Genomic DNA, 16,781 nt, shown 5'->3' with positions numbered 1-16,781 from the left:
TGTAATGTGCCCAGTAAAAAGGAATAGGTCTTAGATCTAGGCGGCTTAGTGTTCGATTTACTTAGTGTTGTTGGCTAAACAAAAATGCCCCTCGTCACTCAAAATTAAATTGAAGATTCAAAAATTTACAAAAAACCAACATCAAAATTAAAATCCATATGGTGCATTTTTTTTATTTTATAAAAGTCATACACATTTTAATTTCCGAAAGTCAATTTTCTCAGATAAATTTCATACAAATAAAATTTTGTTCAATACTTAACGCACTTAGACTGACTTTTTGTTTTCAGGACCTGCGGATATGGGTTATTAAATTATTCATATGCCATGCTGAAACTTTGGTTTTTTTAAGAAAAAAAAATTACTGTTAACGATTTTTATGATTCTAATCATATGCAAGCATAGTCTAAATAATTTGTTTACATTTCAAAGGAACAAACAAAACAATCCAAACTATTTTTAAAATCACAAAAACACCTTTTTAAGTAAATCGATGCATTCCACCACAGCAAAAAAAAAAAAAAAACACTCATCGTTTTATGGCGGGCGTGTGAAATTCTTAAAATAAACTTTATCTAAAGTAAGATTTTCAATAAACACACAAAAATATATAAGTACTCCCCTCCCCCACACCCCACTAAATTCAATTCTCATCGCGAATTAATGACATCATGGAAAATATATCTTAACATTTTTTTTCTAGCATTTTCGATTTCATTATTACAAACTAATAACCCATATTCTTCCCATCGTATATGACAAAAGTGCATGAGATTCCCTCTTCTTGCTAAAAAGATTTCATGAAAATATTGGCTATCTACCAAGTTAATTTTTGTCATATTAAAAAAAAAAAAGTATGAATAATAGGAAGAAACAACCTCCATGGTTTTTTGAAAATGAAAAGCATTTATTTGCTATCTATAGTTATATTCATCCTTCTTTAAGGCCAAAAGATGCGAGACATGATCTACGAATAGATACAAATATGAATCCAAACAAACATTAAATAGACAAGTTCACTAGAGTAAAATGCTTAGTTGAGTTTCGTGATCCACAGAAATCGGACGGATTTTCAGGTGCAATTCATAAAATTGCATTAAACCAATCAATCGGTGCATTGGTGCAATTTTTTTTCCAAGGAGTTATTCAAAGTGAATAAAAAGAGAAAAATAAAAAAAATCATAGCTTACAAGTTAAATTGACAAGTTTGAGCAATTAAATTATAATACAAATTGACAAATTTATCGTAAAAAACTTTAAAAAGTGTTAGTTTGTTTTTCAAAAATCAAAATCTTAAAAAAAAAAAAATAAAATAAAATGGGCAAAACTCCTGCAATTGGAATAGATTTGGGAACAACATACTCCTGTGTTGGAGTTTGGCAACACAGCAAAGTTGAGATCATTGCTAATGATCAAGGAAACCGAACAACTCCTAGCTATGTCGCCTTCAATGACACGGAAAGGTTAATTGGCGATGCAGCTAAAAATCAGGTAAAAATTCTGTATGTGTTCTTTAAAATTTTGACAATGGTATATTGGAACTGTAAAATTGAGTGCCTTTTTTGGATATTCTTCTGATGGCCCCTGCTCTTATTGGCCCCCAAGTCTTTTCTTTGTTCTTTTTCGTTGCCATCCCCTTATCCCTCCCGAGAAATTCAATCATAATCTCAAAGTCGTTTTCGAAAAGATAGTTAGGTGGTCTTTATAAATTAGGAATTTATACTTTGGAAAAACAGTTGTTCTCATAAGGGCTAAAAAGGTGTAGATCGAGATGAATTTTTAAGTAAGAGTTTTGAAAATGTCAAATAGATTATAAATTTTTTTTGTCGATTTACGAGTACTAAAAACAACTTTGAGGATAATGCCCGATTGACAATATTGCGAGACGATGAGACGTTTTTCACAACGATTTTGTTCAAATAAAATTGTTTTAAAATCGTTCAGCAATAATTCACAATCGTGCAATCTAGTAATGTAAAAAGAAAAAAACAGTTTCAATTTACCTTATGATATGACCCTGGATCGGTAGGATTAAAATCCTTGTTCCAAGATGTAATAATGTAAAGATGTAATAATATCAAAATTTTTCAAAAAAATCGTCTTGTCGTGCGTTTTAGATTGTCAAAGAGAATCTGCCAACGCTCTCGTCTGGTTGTTTCTTAATATTGTAAATTAGGCATGAGAATGATTAGCTGATTGGCCTCTGGTGTTTGGGGTAACACCTTGCAATGATAAAAAAGTACTCAATCATAAAAAATAATATCACGTTTAAATTTTAATGTAACAAAAAGAGTCACGCATCTTTGAAATTATTTTCTGAACAAAAAAACGATATCCTTTATTTGGGAATTTCTGAGACAAAAAATTCTTTTTTTTAGTACAAAAAAAAATTAAAACTAAATTTGAAATTATTTTTTAAATAAAATTAAATTTTTTATAAAATTAAATTAAAAATATTCTTTTATGATTCTTTACATAAAAGGCTTAAAATTCCAACCAGCTTTTACCATAAGAGGAGATACATACATCCAACCCAATTTTATTTAAAAGATTATGGAAAATACATTAAGGGAAATGTATCAAAGTTTAAACTAAAAAGGTCACTATGGCGTATACGCAACATTTTTTTTGCTAAATAATTTTGTTTGCACATAATAAAACCAGTTATCATAATGTACCTAATGTGGATTATTTACATTATGAGGTAGCCAGTCAAAATTTTTTCATATGGAGTGCTGGAGTTGAGGGGGCCTATTTTGATTTTATGAATGTGTGAATTGAAATATATTTTCTCATTTTCCCTCCTAAAAGAAATTCTTGTTGTGTAAAAAAAAACTAAATTGTATTGACAGCAAGAGAAATGGTAAAAAGAGTCTTGCGTCACTGATTGGCTATTTGTCAAAAAAAAAAAAAAAAAAAAATATGCTCTAACACGCGTCCTGTTTAGGCATCCAGTGACCATTCAAAATAATTGACTGCTAAGAAGAAAAAAATAATTTTATCTTAATCACACTTAGGGTACGGCCACGTCCTGAGCGGCTGAGTCTAAATGGATTGACCAATTCTCTTCTAAGTTGTAGCAGTTTTTGAAGATAGTGTAGATGATTCTATGGAATTAATTCTTTTTTAGCCTCATCTAACGATACCTGTGGTGCAGCAATCCTAGAAAAGTATACTTTTCTCAAAAACACTATTAACGATTAAAAAGAAATAAAATTAAGGGTGGGTTTTTGGACAAGGTCTATCTTTTAACAAAAAAAAGTTTTTTTTTCGAAAGTCATTATTAACGGTACCTGTCATTGAACCGTTTTGTTAAAAGTCTGAATTTCTCTCAAACGACTAATTAAATTTTATCAAAATTTTTTATACAAAAGCATTTATATATTCGTAGTATAAATCGAAAACAAAATTTTAAAGAGATGCATTTTTGGATTTTGGAAAAAATGTTGGATTTTTTTTTGTGAAAAATCAAATTTTCGAAAACTGGTCATTGGATTCATTTGAAATTTTGGTTTTAGGTGTTGACTACAATATGGCATACCAACTTTATTTTATTTGCTATTACAAAATTAAAAAAAAAAAATTGGCACTTATAGGAATCGAACCTGGGATATTTTAGCACTTGTAGGGTTTTGAAATTGCCGCTCAGGATCGCCGCTCATTACGTGGCCACTTTCGCGTTCAGGATTGCCGCTCAGCCGCTCAGGACATCAGATTTTCAGGCGACTATTTTCTCTCTTCACTCCTGGTCCGTCTTGCCAATAAACTCACCCGAAAGGTCCCTGTGTATCCAGGTACCTACTATTGAAAATTTAGCCAAGAAAGATTTTCCTATTTCGTTTATACATTTCACTTATTTTCCCTTCAGCAAGCATAAGTGACAAGTCGAAGTCAACGTCGTTTTCTAAACTTGACTACCTAACGTTTCAGCCCATATTATGAGTAAGGATAATCCATTACTTATACTTTGAAATAAAACATGACATGTGCAAATGCAAAACGGAAAAACTCTGTTAGCTAGGTTACTATTGCTGATGGAATTCAAAGTGGCCCTATCTAAAAAAAAAATGTTTTTCATACTTTTTTCACAAAGTTTACAATTTACTTGGGTCACCTTACAATTCGATTAAATATTCAGAAAGAATATTAAATGAATAATTTTTTTCACTTATGTTTTCGTTGCTAAAAATATTTACCGGCCCACTCATATGAAAAATTATGATTATTATCAAAATTAAAATAATTTCAATTTCCGTTTTACAAAGTTAAAAATAAAACTGAAAAATAAGCTCGAAAGTTCTTTATACTAAATTCAAAAAAATGAGACAAGACACATATGGATGGACGATTTTCTAACACCTCTGCAAACGCAATCAAAACTAATGACTATAGTCGCTTCGACTTTCAAGATTGAAATTGTAAGAAAGAAAACAAGAGGGATGATTTTTTTTCAGCTATGCCCTATGCATTAAATTGGATCAGAATGCAGCGAAGGATCATTATGAAAAATTTACTTCTCACCTTAAATTTTTTTTTCTTGTGATAGATGGAACACAATTTAGAAGCCTCACTGACATTTACACTAAATTTAATACAATTGATTTTATAATGTTTTGTTGTTCGAATTTTTTTCATTTAAAATATTTACCTCTCGCAGCAGACTTCTGACGCCTTGAAGCCATTTTTGGGCAACGGGGTGCTGTTTAATGCAACTCATATTTTTCGCATATTTGGTTTTACTTGTCCCCTGGGTGCACAATTTAACGTCTTTAAGAGTATACAGACAACATCACGTCGAAATGTGCATTAATCCAAAAGAGTCACAACATCCAATATAATTGCAATGTCACTATACTTTTTAGTATACACTACATGGTGTTAACTTCTGTCTTGAAGATTGTAAACATTCATTTTTCTATCCAATAAAGGAAATTTATAAATTTATTCAATTTATATATTTTACGTCGATGCTATTGGGTTAACTTGTGATTTCAATTACTTCATTCAGTATTTTTTTTTTAAACATGGGAGAGAGCTTCAACTATAACAGAGCTACTTGTTTAAACCATTGAACGATTAAAAGTTTGGAAAAAATAAATAATTGAATTTGATTTTGGATATACTCTTGGATTGATTGATTGATTGGATTTGAAAGACTAGGTGCAAAAATTATGTCTGCAAGAGTATGTTAATTGATTTTCTGTAATGCTCTAGGGATAATAACGAGTAATACTAGAGAATTATTGATATAAGATTTAAAAAAAGGATAAATGTTTGATGGATATGAACTTTTGATATTTTAACATAAATGAATGAAGGGTTTATATGAAGATATATCAAGTAGATGACCATAAGATAAACAAACTACAATAACATTTTTAAAAAATATTCCGTGCAAAGGGACATTTGAACAAAAATTCTGATTAAAATTATTTTCTTCTCCTTTACATAAATTCACTTTTACTACGTTTCCACCTGACCTAAATCCGAGATTTAGCTAAGTAGATTTAGAATAAATCTCGTGATTTATTGAGATTCTTTATCAAGGGACACAATAGTGTGCTCAGCCAAGTACCTAACCTAGCAACTTTGACATGATGAACATTCACATTCAAATAAGATGAAGTTCGCATTAAATTTAACTAAGTTTACACAGAGAAAAATAGACCACATAAAATAGAACAAAAACAATAAGATTTCTCTATGGTTTTCATCCAAGAAGGAAACCTTATTAAAACAATCGGGTTTTCCTTTTTGTTTTAAAATCTGCAAAAAAATAAAAAAAAAGGTGACCAGGCTGGGAATCGAACTGGAGACTTCAAATCATTAGTCGCCCACCTTACCACCTGAACCAACCTGCCATGAAATTATTGATCGCGATTTTTGTTCTAGTGCTAAGTTTGCAAAAAAAATCAACTTTTCAGTCAAATTTTAATAAGATTTTCTCTATAAAAATAATAAGAAATCTCCTTAAAAAAACCTTATTAATCGTTGATTTTAATAAGATTTCCTTATGAAATGTATGGACGGTAAAACAATATGGCAATCTGTTAGTTTTTAGCGGGTCATATTTTAAATTTAATGTGCGCATCATCTTATTTTAAGGTGACACTTTTTTCTCCGTGAGGAAATATCAAACACTTGAGATTTCTAAAAACAGAATAAATGTAATAATAATAACCAAAAATAACTAAAAAGTAGTGAAATCTCAACAAAAACATAACTTAAAAAAGGGAGCCAAGCCAAGTTCTCCTTTCTTGATATTTAGTCTGGCACAAAAAACACTGAAACATAAAGGTTTACCAAGTTCTTAGACTTGGTTACAAAATTTTGACGCCAGAAAAATTGCATAGCGAACAATCAAAATTTAAAACCAAATTTTAGAACTTGGTACACTTTTTTATCTCAGCGGTTTTATACCAGACCAACGTAGGAGAATTTGGCCCCTTTTTTACAGCTTTGCTTTAATTGAGATATTTACTTAAACAAAACATTTGGACCGACTTTTTTTTTGACAGTTTACCTCATTAATTCCATCAAGAATAATTGTTTGTGCTCTAAGCAAGCTAGTGTATTAATGGCGTTTTCGATTGGCAGTCCGGAAGCGTCCGGAATCATTCTGAAAGCGTTTTATTCGTACAAAACTGACAGTTTTGTGTGAATAAATTTTTTTCAGAATGATTCCGGACGCTTCCGGACTGCCAATCGAAAACGCCATAAGATTGCCTTCAATCGAAGGCGCTGACATCCCGAGCAAAATAGGAAATTGAATGTTTTTAAATAACATTTTTTTATTGCCGAAGAACAGCCGAACCACAGCAGTTTGCTGTAAAATGCGACCGCACGCTGAGTGCGGTTTTGCCTTTAGGCTTTGTCAATTCCTCGCAAGCAAAAGTATTAAAAAAAAGTCAAGAATAAAGGCTTAAAATGCAGAACCACTGGCATGAAAATCCATCGTACTTAGCATTTTTCCAATGACTACAATAATACCTTCTTAAGAAGTAGTAAGGAAGTACTCATGAAATAAAAAGGATTTATGAGTACTTAAAGCTAACATGAAAATACCTTCTTTTGATCTTGAAAAGAATACATATTAAAGAAAGAATAACTGTAGTGTCACATTAAAATTATACTACTCTCGAAGGGAAACGACAGGATCAGCTTGTATACCTTAATGTAATGGAAAATAATGAATGAATTGAAGAGTTCTTGAACTTGATCTTTAAAAGGTGAATTTGATTTGCAAAAGGGTGAAATTATTTTGCAATATTTTCAATATAATTTGAACAGTGAATAACTTATTTTTGGATCCTCCATAGTTTCAAATTGATCCAATGCATTTAACCCAATTCAATTTTACTGGAAGAAAAAAAAAATGAAGTTATTCCCAGTAAGTTTGGGACTCTAGGTATGTTAAATTTTATGGCTGAACTTCGAGGCCTCAGGAAAGAACGGCTGATTGTTTGTGTCATATAGAAATAACTCCATTCCCTGTATTTCTTTGTAAACAGATTCTACTTTTCTAGATACAATTAATTGTATACTTTTCACATTTTGTCTGCATAAAAATGTCCAATCTTAAAAACTTATTTAAAAGTACATATATCAAGCAGAAACTAAAATGTTTGTTGTTGTTTCCTTTTCAGGTAGCAATGAATGCTAAAAACACAGTTTTCGATGCCAAACGATTAATCGGTCGTAAATTCGATGATCAAAAAATCCAAGATGACATGAAACATTGGCCATTCAAAGTTATCAATGATTGTGGAAAGCCTAAAATAGAAGTTGAATTTAAAGGTGAACGAAAAGTATTTGCCCCAGAAGAGATAAGTTCAATGGTTTTGGTAAAAATGAAGGAAATCGCTGAAGTTTATTTGGGTGGAAAAGTCGTTGATGCTGTCATCACTGTACCAGCTTATTTCAATGACTCTCAGCGTCAAGCTACAAAAGATGCCGGATCAATTGCTGGTCTAAATGTCTTACGAATTATCAATGAACCAACTGCAGCCGCTTTGGCTTATGGTTTAGATAAGAATCTCAAAGGTGAAAAGAACGTTCTTATCTTTGATTTGGGTGGAGGTACTTTTGATGTGTCAATTCTTTCAATTGACGAAGGATCACTTTTTGAAGTGAAATCAACTGCCGGAGATACACATTTGGGTGGGGAAGATTTTGACAACCGCCTTGTTAACCATTTTGTAGAGGAATTCAAAAGAAAACACAAAAGTGATCTCCATGGAAATGTTCGCGCTCTGCGAAGATTGCGAACAGCTTGTGAACGAGCAAAGCGAACTCTGTCATCGAGCACTGAAGCTTCTATTGAAATTGATGCTCTCCATGATGGTATTGACTTTTATTCAAAAATTAGCCGAGCCCGTTTTGAAGAGCTAAATATGGATCTCTTCCGGTCTACATTGCAACCAGTTGAAAAAGCTCTTAACGATGCCAAAATGGATAAAGGGGCTATTAATGATGTGGTTTTGGTTGGAGGCTCGACACGCATTCCGAAGATTCAGAAGTTGCTTCAAGACTTCTTTGGGGGAAAACAACTTAATTTGTCAATAAACCCCGATGAAGCTGTAGCTTATGGAGCCGCTGTACAAGCTGCTATTTTAACTGGTGTCGGAAGTTCCCAAATCCAAGATGTCTTACTTGTGGATGTTACTCCACTATCGTTAGGTATTGAAACAGCTGGAGGGGTTATGACAAAGTTGATTGAAAGAAATGCGAGAATTCCATGCAAACAACAACAAACTTTCACAACTTATAGTGATAATCAAAATGCTGTTACAATTCAGGTGTATGAAGGAGAGCGAGCTATGACCAAGGATAATAATTTGTTGGGAACTTTCAACTTAACCGGGATACCACCAGCTCCAAGGGGAGTTCCAAAGATTGAGGTGACTTTTGATTTGAATGCCGATGGTATTCTTAATGTTTCGGCAAAGGATAACAGTACTGGCAAGTCGGAGAAAATTACAATTACAAATGACAAAGGTCGTTTAACGAAGGCCGAAATCGATAAAATGTTATCCGAAGCAGAAAAGTATAAGGAAGAAGACGAAAAGCAAAAAGAAAGGATTACTGCCAGAAATGCTCTGGAAGGTTATATCTTTAGTTGCAAACAGGTAAGATTAAAAATAAAGATTTAAAATAAAAAGTATTGATTTATTTAATTTTAATAGGCCACAGAAGATGCTGCAGCTGGTAAGCTAACTGACGCTGATAAAGCTACTGTACGCGATAAATGCTCTTCGGAAATTGCCTGGTTGGATCGGAATGCTTTGGCAGAAAAAGAAGAATACGATGATCATTTGAAAGACTGTCAACAAGTTTGTGGACCAATAATGGCAAAAATGCATGCACAAGCTCCAGGGGGAGCTAGTGGTGGTAGTCAGACAGGTGGTCGAGGAGGTGCAGGAGGACCTACAGTTGAGGAAGTTGATTAAATTTCTTAATTTTTGTATTTAAAAATTTCACTGTTCAGAGTTGTTGTATAATTTTGTTTATTTGATATAATTAAAGATTTACTTATTAATTTTGAATATAATAATGGCTTGAATCGTTGTAACAATCGATCTTGACTGTTTTAATGACAGATGTAGATCGTTTTCGTACGCTATGATTTTAACTTTTAACCCAAGGTTTTATGAAGCGATAAAAAAACGTACTAATGAATGAATAAATGGATCATGATCTATTTTTCGCTCTATGTCTTATACTACGTTTCCACCTACCCTAAATACGAGATTTAGCTAGGTAGATTTAGCATAAATCTCGAGTTTTATTCTAAATCTCGGATTGAAAGTAGGTGAAAATCATAGATTTAGGGTAGCTGAACCCAAATCTGATATTAGCTGCGCTCCTTTGGAAATATTTATCTACTGCTTAGTACTTAAAGCTGCTTTGAACTACTTTTTCAGCATAGCAAAAGTAGTTCAAAGTAGTTTTAAGTACTAAGCAGTAGATAAATATTTGCAAAGGAACGCAGCTATTTAACGAAGTAGATTTAAAATAAATCTCGAGATTTATTCTAAATGCTCTATGTCTTATTTTTCTTCCTACCGACAAAAAAAAGCTATTGTTGACCAGAATAAGAACTATTTTTGGTTAAGTTTAACTGATCCAGATATAGTCCGTTTTTTTTTTGTCCAGTTAAGCCCGGTGGTAATAAAAAAACCTTAGAGGATATAATATATGGAGTGCTTGTGCTGTTAGTTCCGTGAAGCTTTTATACAGGGTGTCCCATAAGTAATGGATCAAACGAAATACGCTGATGGGCCAACTTAAGGGCTCTCAGAATTTGGTAACTTGTTCATCCCAAATCCTTACGGTTTTCGATTTAATGCAGTTTTTGTGAAATTTCGAAAAATCCCGACTTTGCAACAGTATTTTGCTTTCTCCGCTCAAAATTGATTTTTGTTTTTTACAATTCTTTCACTAAAACATTGCCTAATAATAAGAAATAATTAATTAATCAAAATATTTTTTATTTCATACACCATTTTGCCGCAAATTAATTAACAGTCCCATGTTTTATAAAAACTCAATTTCTTTCTTTTATTTCAGAGCAACACCCTGAAAAAAATTTGTATGGCGTGGCACTGGTTTCTTATTTTGAAAACTTGTCGTGTTATTGCAGTTTTCAAAAATGTATAAAAGTTTCCAAAGTTGAAGTTAGAACTGAAGATATTACAATTTAAAAGCAACAAAATAGGGCTTTTCAGAGAAAAATAACAAAGAAAAATAAACACATTTTCTCGACTGTTGTTTGTTTATTTCTTTTTGAACAAAAGCCTCGATTTTTGTTTGTTATTTTGCCCTGAAAACGTGTGTTATTTTGCATTCAAATTAAAATATCTTTCGTTCTAATTTCAACTTTGGGAATTTTTATACATTTTTGAAAACTGCAATAACACGGCAAGTTTTCAAAATAAGAAACCAGTGCCACACCATACAAATTTGTTTGAGGGTGTTGCTCTGAAATAAAAGAAGGAAATTGAGTTTTTATAAAACATGGAACTGTTAATTAATTTGCGGCAAAATGGTGTATGAAATAAAAAATATTTTGATTAATTAATTATTTCTTATTATTAATTGTAGAATATCTCTGATTTTGTTTTTATTTTATTTGGTCGAAAAATTTTGTCGCAGGACAGCTGCGTTTTGTTGCTGTTGCTGTTGTTGGGATTTTTAATCCATTTGCTTTCCCTTACAATTAGAGAAGGATATTTGTTGCAAATAATAAAAATTTTTATTGAGAAATTTATTTACAAAAAATAAAAAAAAAAAAACTACATTGCAAAAATTTAATCAATGAAAAATGTGTGCATCAATTTGTTTTAATTATGTTAAATTTCTTACAAGTTTGACTATTTGAACTTTAATATTAAAATTTATATATGAGGCCAAATAGTCAAAATTCTATAACAAAATTTAAGGCTTACATTCTATATGACATTATTAAGAAACCACAACAAACGAACGCGCTCCTCTGAACGTGGTCAGACACGTTCAGAAAAAAGAAACACTACTTATTTATTTATTTTTTATTTTCACTAAAATATTAATTTTTTATAATTTTTTATTTTCTTTCACTTTCACTTTTGTTCTTCATATTTATTTCACAATTTTTTCACACTTTTTTTATATTACGTATAGGTACATAGGTACGAGTACATGACGTAGCGAACGCTGTTTTTTTTCACTAAACTAATATAGTACCTACATGTACATTAGTTTACTTTTTATTCAAAAGTTAGAAAAAGCTAAAGAATTAATTTTCTTAACTTTGAACTTTTTTTTATTTTATTTTTTAATACCGAAACCGATCCGCACTCCCGATCGACCTACTTCGAATGCCATATAAAATTACCAAGTGGCCAAGGAGTTTCCTGTCTGAGCATGAATTTTTAAGACTTAACTAGCATTTGGAGTTTTGAAAGTCTCAACCTAGGTTAAAGAGTACAAATTCAGGGGTTAAACATTCTAGGCACATGAAGAACATTAAAAAAGTTTGAGTTTCAATAGATTCAACCTAGCTTAAATAGTGTTAATAGTATCTACCAAGTTTAAAGAGCCTAATAAGTACATAGTAAGGTCTAAGATTGTGGACACAAATAGAATATTTAGGATTTAACTAGTGTTTTCAGTTTTAAAAGTCGTAAATCATCAGTCATGAAGGTTTCACAGGAGATACTGAGTTTAGCAAGTATACAAAGTTCTAATTTAGGTTCATTTTAAGATGAAAAGTACTTAAATAGATTCTATAAAGTACTTTGAGTTTTAAATTCGTACATAAAGTTCGACTCGGGCAATCACACACAATTTCCACCGTAAATTATATCTCGAGTATTCAATTCGTTAGGTTTATATATGCAAATTTTCGATTCGATTCAGCTCCCCGAGTCGGATCGGATCGACAAATGAGGATTCAATTCGATTCAGTAGGTATATATAGACCTAAATCCTGATTCAATTCGGATTCAAATCGCCATACAAACGGGGTAATTATATCCTCTAAGGCCGTGTGCGAATTGCGTTAAAATGTTGGTTAAAATATGACGTTTGGTTAAAATTTGACACTAGCATGGTGAATAAAATGGGTTAAAATTTACCCAGCTGCGGAGCAGGGTAAAATTTGACACTAGTGGTTAAAATTTGACGTTTCTCAAGATAGAAAGATCAAGATAGATTTGAAATTGTTTTTGTTATAATGCGTTGATATTTTAAGAAATGTTAAAAGTATTAATACAAAGTACTTCCACAAATTAATATTCATCTTGAAAAATTGAAAATCTACTAATTGTCTGTTTGTTTTTTATTTTTTATATTTCTATTTTGTTGGCAGCTGGTGAACTACGAATTAGTGTTAGAAGACTGAATTAATAAATTTCTTTTTGATCATAATGAAATGGGAATTTATCGATAAAATAAAAAAAAAAGTATGTGAAATTGAGAATTTCTTATAGCCTGTTTTCACTACACCCCAAATGAGGTAATTTAGCAAATTAGCAAAAAAGTGTTTTCACTACAAATTATCTCATTTGGACTGACAAGAAGTGTCAACACTCAAATTTGAATTTGACGTGTCAGACACATTTAAATGTTTAATTAATCAAAGAATTAATAAAATATTAAAATGGAATAATCCAAAGAGGTTCTGGATAAAGGTTTGTACTTTCTCTAATAACTATATAAAATATGTTTATCATTTATATGCATTAGAGTGACCGCAACTCCCATAGAAAAAATTTTTTGTCGAATTTTTTTCGGGGTAACCCCTTTAAATGTTCCGCCTTTGCAGATTTTTAGATAGCCAAAATTTCAGCTCGATTGGATAAGTCTAAATGGTGCCGACACTCGCTCAAAGTATCAAAAATCTCTGTTTTTCACTGTTTTTCGCAGAAAATTAGCTCTAGCTTCCAAACAGAGGGGGTTATTTTCACTTTTTATATATTAAATTAAAGGTAGTGTTGTTACACATAACTCAGATGCTTAATTTGTTTAGTTTTACTAAAAAAAACAAAATATTGTCATCAATTTAAATTTTCAGTACTTACCTCAAAAAGAGCTGAAGTGCAAACTCGATTTAAAATGAAACTTTCTATGTTATAGAAAGGTATCTAATCGAAATGCTTTTCGTATAATATATAATAATATATAATAATTTTTTCACAAAAAAAAAAAACACTAATTATAATTAATTCATCTATCTAAGAACTGAAAGTACTATGATGCTAGCGTTCTTTAAACTCTATTAATAATAGATTTTAATTTATTGTTAATTCTTATAAATAAATAAATAAATAAATATAATAATTTTATCAACAATAGAGGCACAGAGTAAAATTGACTGAAAAAAAAAGAGCACCCATTGGGGGTTGAACCCGCTATGTTTTTTTTTTATAGAAAAAAAATAAAATGCAGTTGTAAAATACATATTTGTTGTTTTTTTATGAAGTTTAAGCTTCACGAGTCGTTTCGTTGGTAGTTCAATAATTTTATTAAAATAAACTCGCGCTTTTTGCTAATTTTACTTTGTATGTAAAATAAATTAACTTAAAATAAAATGTGAGTATTAATTCTGTTGCGTTTTTGTTTTGATATTAAAAGAAGTTTTAACAATTTTAAGTGTTTTCAGCCGATTGAAAATAGACACAAGTTTTCTCAAAGCACCTCCAAATCTTTTGCCCAGAAACCCGCATTTTAAAGAAGGCTTTAAAAAAGTGCAATCACTTAAAGTCGTAAATGACATGACAGAAAGAGGAGTCAAATTAATAACCAACATTCATTAATTTTTTTGTTAAAACAGTTAAAAAAAAAGTTTCATTTTAAATCGAGTTTTCACTTCAGCTCTTTTTGAGGTAAATAATGAAAATTTAAATTGATGACAATACTTTGTTTTTTTTAGTAAAACTAAACAAACTTAGCATCTGAGTTATGTGTAACAACACAACCTTTAATTTAATATATAAAAAGTGAAAATAACCCGCTCTGTTTGGAAGCTAGAGCTAATTTACTGCGAAAAACAGTGAAAAAACAGAGATTTTTGATACTTTGAGCGAGTGTCGGCACCATTTAGACTTATCCAATCGAGCTGAAATTTTGGCTATCTAAAAATCTGCAAAGGCAGAACATTTTATAGGGTTCCCCCGACCAAATTTCGAAAATCGATTTCTTGCGGTCACTCTAATATGCATAATAAACTTCCAGCCTTTTCTTCTTCATTATTCTGACTTTCTGAGCATTTGCAATCTCGCTGTCGAAGGGAAAGAGAAATCATTACCTACCCAACATTTGGTAATTGTGGCATTATACCGTTTACCCAACCTCGGACATGATTATGGAGCAGGTTGATGCAGATACTCTTGCAAAGGTGAGTTTGGAATGGAAAATATGTAAGACTCAGTCTAATCTTTGTCTTACTCTTCAGCTCGAGACAGCATTAACCAACATCAAACCAGAAAACAAAATGATGCCGTCCCGCTGCTCCAAAACTTTGGCAAAGATCATCAATGCCAGTGAGGACAGACTTTCCTTGGTTATTGGGCTCGATTCCCGCAAGACCAGAAAACACTTTTAAACTTTGAATGCTCCTCTTTTAATGAATAAAAACAAAAACAATTTTTTCGTATTTTTTTTTTACGTATAATTAACTTTTTCTCTTTTGGACAAAAAACTATTCAACTAAGTTCCAAATCTTAATGTTTCTATCGTCACTACACGACAGCAATTGACCAGCTACTGAAGGATTCCATTTCACACAGTTGACGTCTTGCAGATACGCTTTGTTCACAGCAGTAACCAGCAAAAATGTTGGTCGTTCTTTGATGAACCTTCGTCTTCCTTGAAAATGTAGATGTAATCATCCACACGCCGTTGCTTCCCCGGTCTGATGGCACCAACTTATGTCATAAACCGCTCGTGTGTGTTCCCCAGAAATGGTGCACACGGTTTCGTTGTCAGGTGTATGGACGTCCTTCGTTGCCAGGCAGGTATGCCAGCCAGATCTGGATGGTTTTGTCATCGGAGTAGGAAGCCAGTCGTATACCGAGAGATACAGAAAAGAGTGTTATTCGTAGCCTTCAAACAAAAGTTGAGCATTTCTTTTTTCATCCTGTAAATTAATATATAAAAAGGATAAATATTAGGTATATTGAGAGAGAAAATTTGCATTTATATTCTTACATCAATTTTTGCTTAGGTTGAATCATTTGCCAAACAACAGTTTTCTTCAATTTCTTCAAAAAATTCCCGAATATTGAGGAATTTGAGGTTCCTTTGGTGGCACTACGATCTGGCATAGTTATTTCGGAATTATAAGAACTTTTATTTACCGACGCGACACAAAATATACACAATTAATTTTACCGCTATGTGCTATGTTTTTTTTTATTTTTTTTAGATTGACGTTTGGTAAAAATTCATAATTGTGACCTATTCACCTATTGACTTAATTTCCTAGCTAATTTCGTTGAAATGAGATGATAATTATCTCATTTCAAATTTGAAATTTGTATGGGAAATCATCTCATTTCGAGACTCATTTGGCAAATTTGATCGAAATCATCTCATTTGCTCTAGTGAAAACAGGCTATTACATTTTCATACTAAAATATTTAACTTGATATATTTTCAACTGGGTTTTGTTAAAAAAAATAGTGAATTGAATATAAGAAAAACCATTTTTGAGGGTAATTTTGTTTTATCTTGAGGGAATTTTATTCAAAGTAGTACCAAGAAAAAAGTCCCATTTAATACATTTTAACCCAATTCGCACAGCAAAAAAATAAATCTGATCCCTTTTTTACCCAAACGTCAAATTTTAATCGTGGTAGAAATTTTAACCAACATTTTAACGCAATTCGCACACGGCCTAAGTAAAAAACACACCTAGTATCTGTATCACCCTTTTTAAATTCTCTTAAGCGACACTACTGCCACAATTTAAATGCAACCATTTCATGTTTTGTTTTCTGAAGGTTTTCTTTTTTTTTGTTTAATTTTCTAAACGTTGAGAACAAGTTTACGTACACTAATGCGGACTCCCGGTGCTCTGTTTCTTTTAAATAAAAATTCTTATTTTTTGTCGTAGTTTAATAATAATGATAATTAATTTAATGTTTTTTGTATGAAAAGTAATTATATATGAACTATTCGAATGAAGTAGGAGTCTACCTCAAATTAGTCCATGTAAATGTAGCAGCAAGAAATCTAGGCTTGCGGAATTTCACCAACAAATACATTCCCGACTGGTTTTTGCACAATCATTTTACTAA

The 16,781-nt window shown here is 31.5% G+C and overlaps 1 protein-coding gene across 1 annotated transcript; it reads left to right on the top strand.

The window, feature by feature from the left end:
- The first annotated feature begins 1,034 nt into the window (after window positions 1–1,034).
- On the top strand, window positions 1,035–9,553 carry LOC129915765 (heat shock 70 kDa protein cognate 2). Its single transcript, XM_055995431.1, has 3 exons — window positions 1,035–1,491; window positions 7,647–9,128; window positions 9,186–9,553. Exons 1-3 carry the CDS (start codon window positions 1,318–1,320, stop codon window positions 9,447–9,449), a joined length of 1,920 nt encoding a protein of 639 aa, XP_055851406.1. The 5' UTR covers window positions 1,035–1,317; the 3' UTR covers window positions 9,450–9,553.
- Window positions 9,554–16,781: the final 7,228 nt, after the last annotated feature.

Source organism: Episyrphus balteatus, chromosome 3, assembly GCF_945859705.1.
Source record: "Episyrphus balteatus chromosome 3, idEpiBalt1.1, whole genome shotgun sequence".
Classification (NCBI taxonomy): Eukaryota; Metazoa; Arthropoda; class Insecta; order Diptera; family Syrphidae; genus Episyrphus; species Episyrphus balteatus.
Note: the sequence above shows the minus strand (reverse complement) of the source record. Positions and strands in the feature narration are given on the sequence as shown.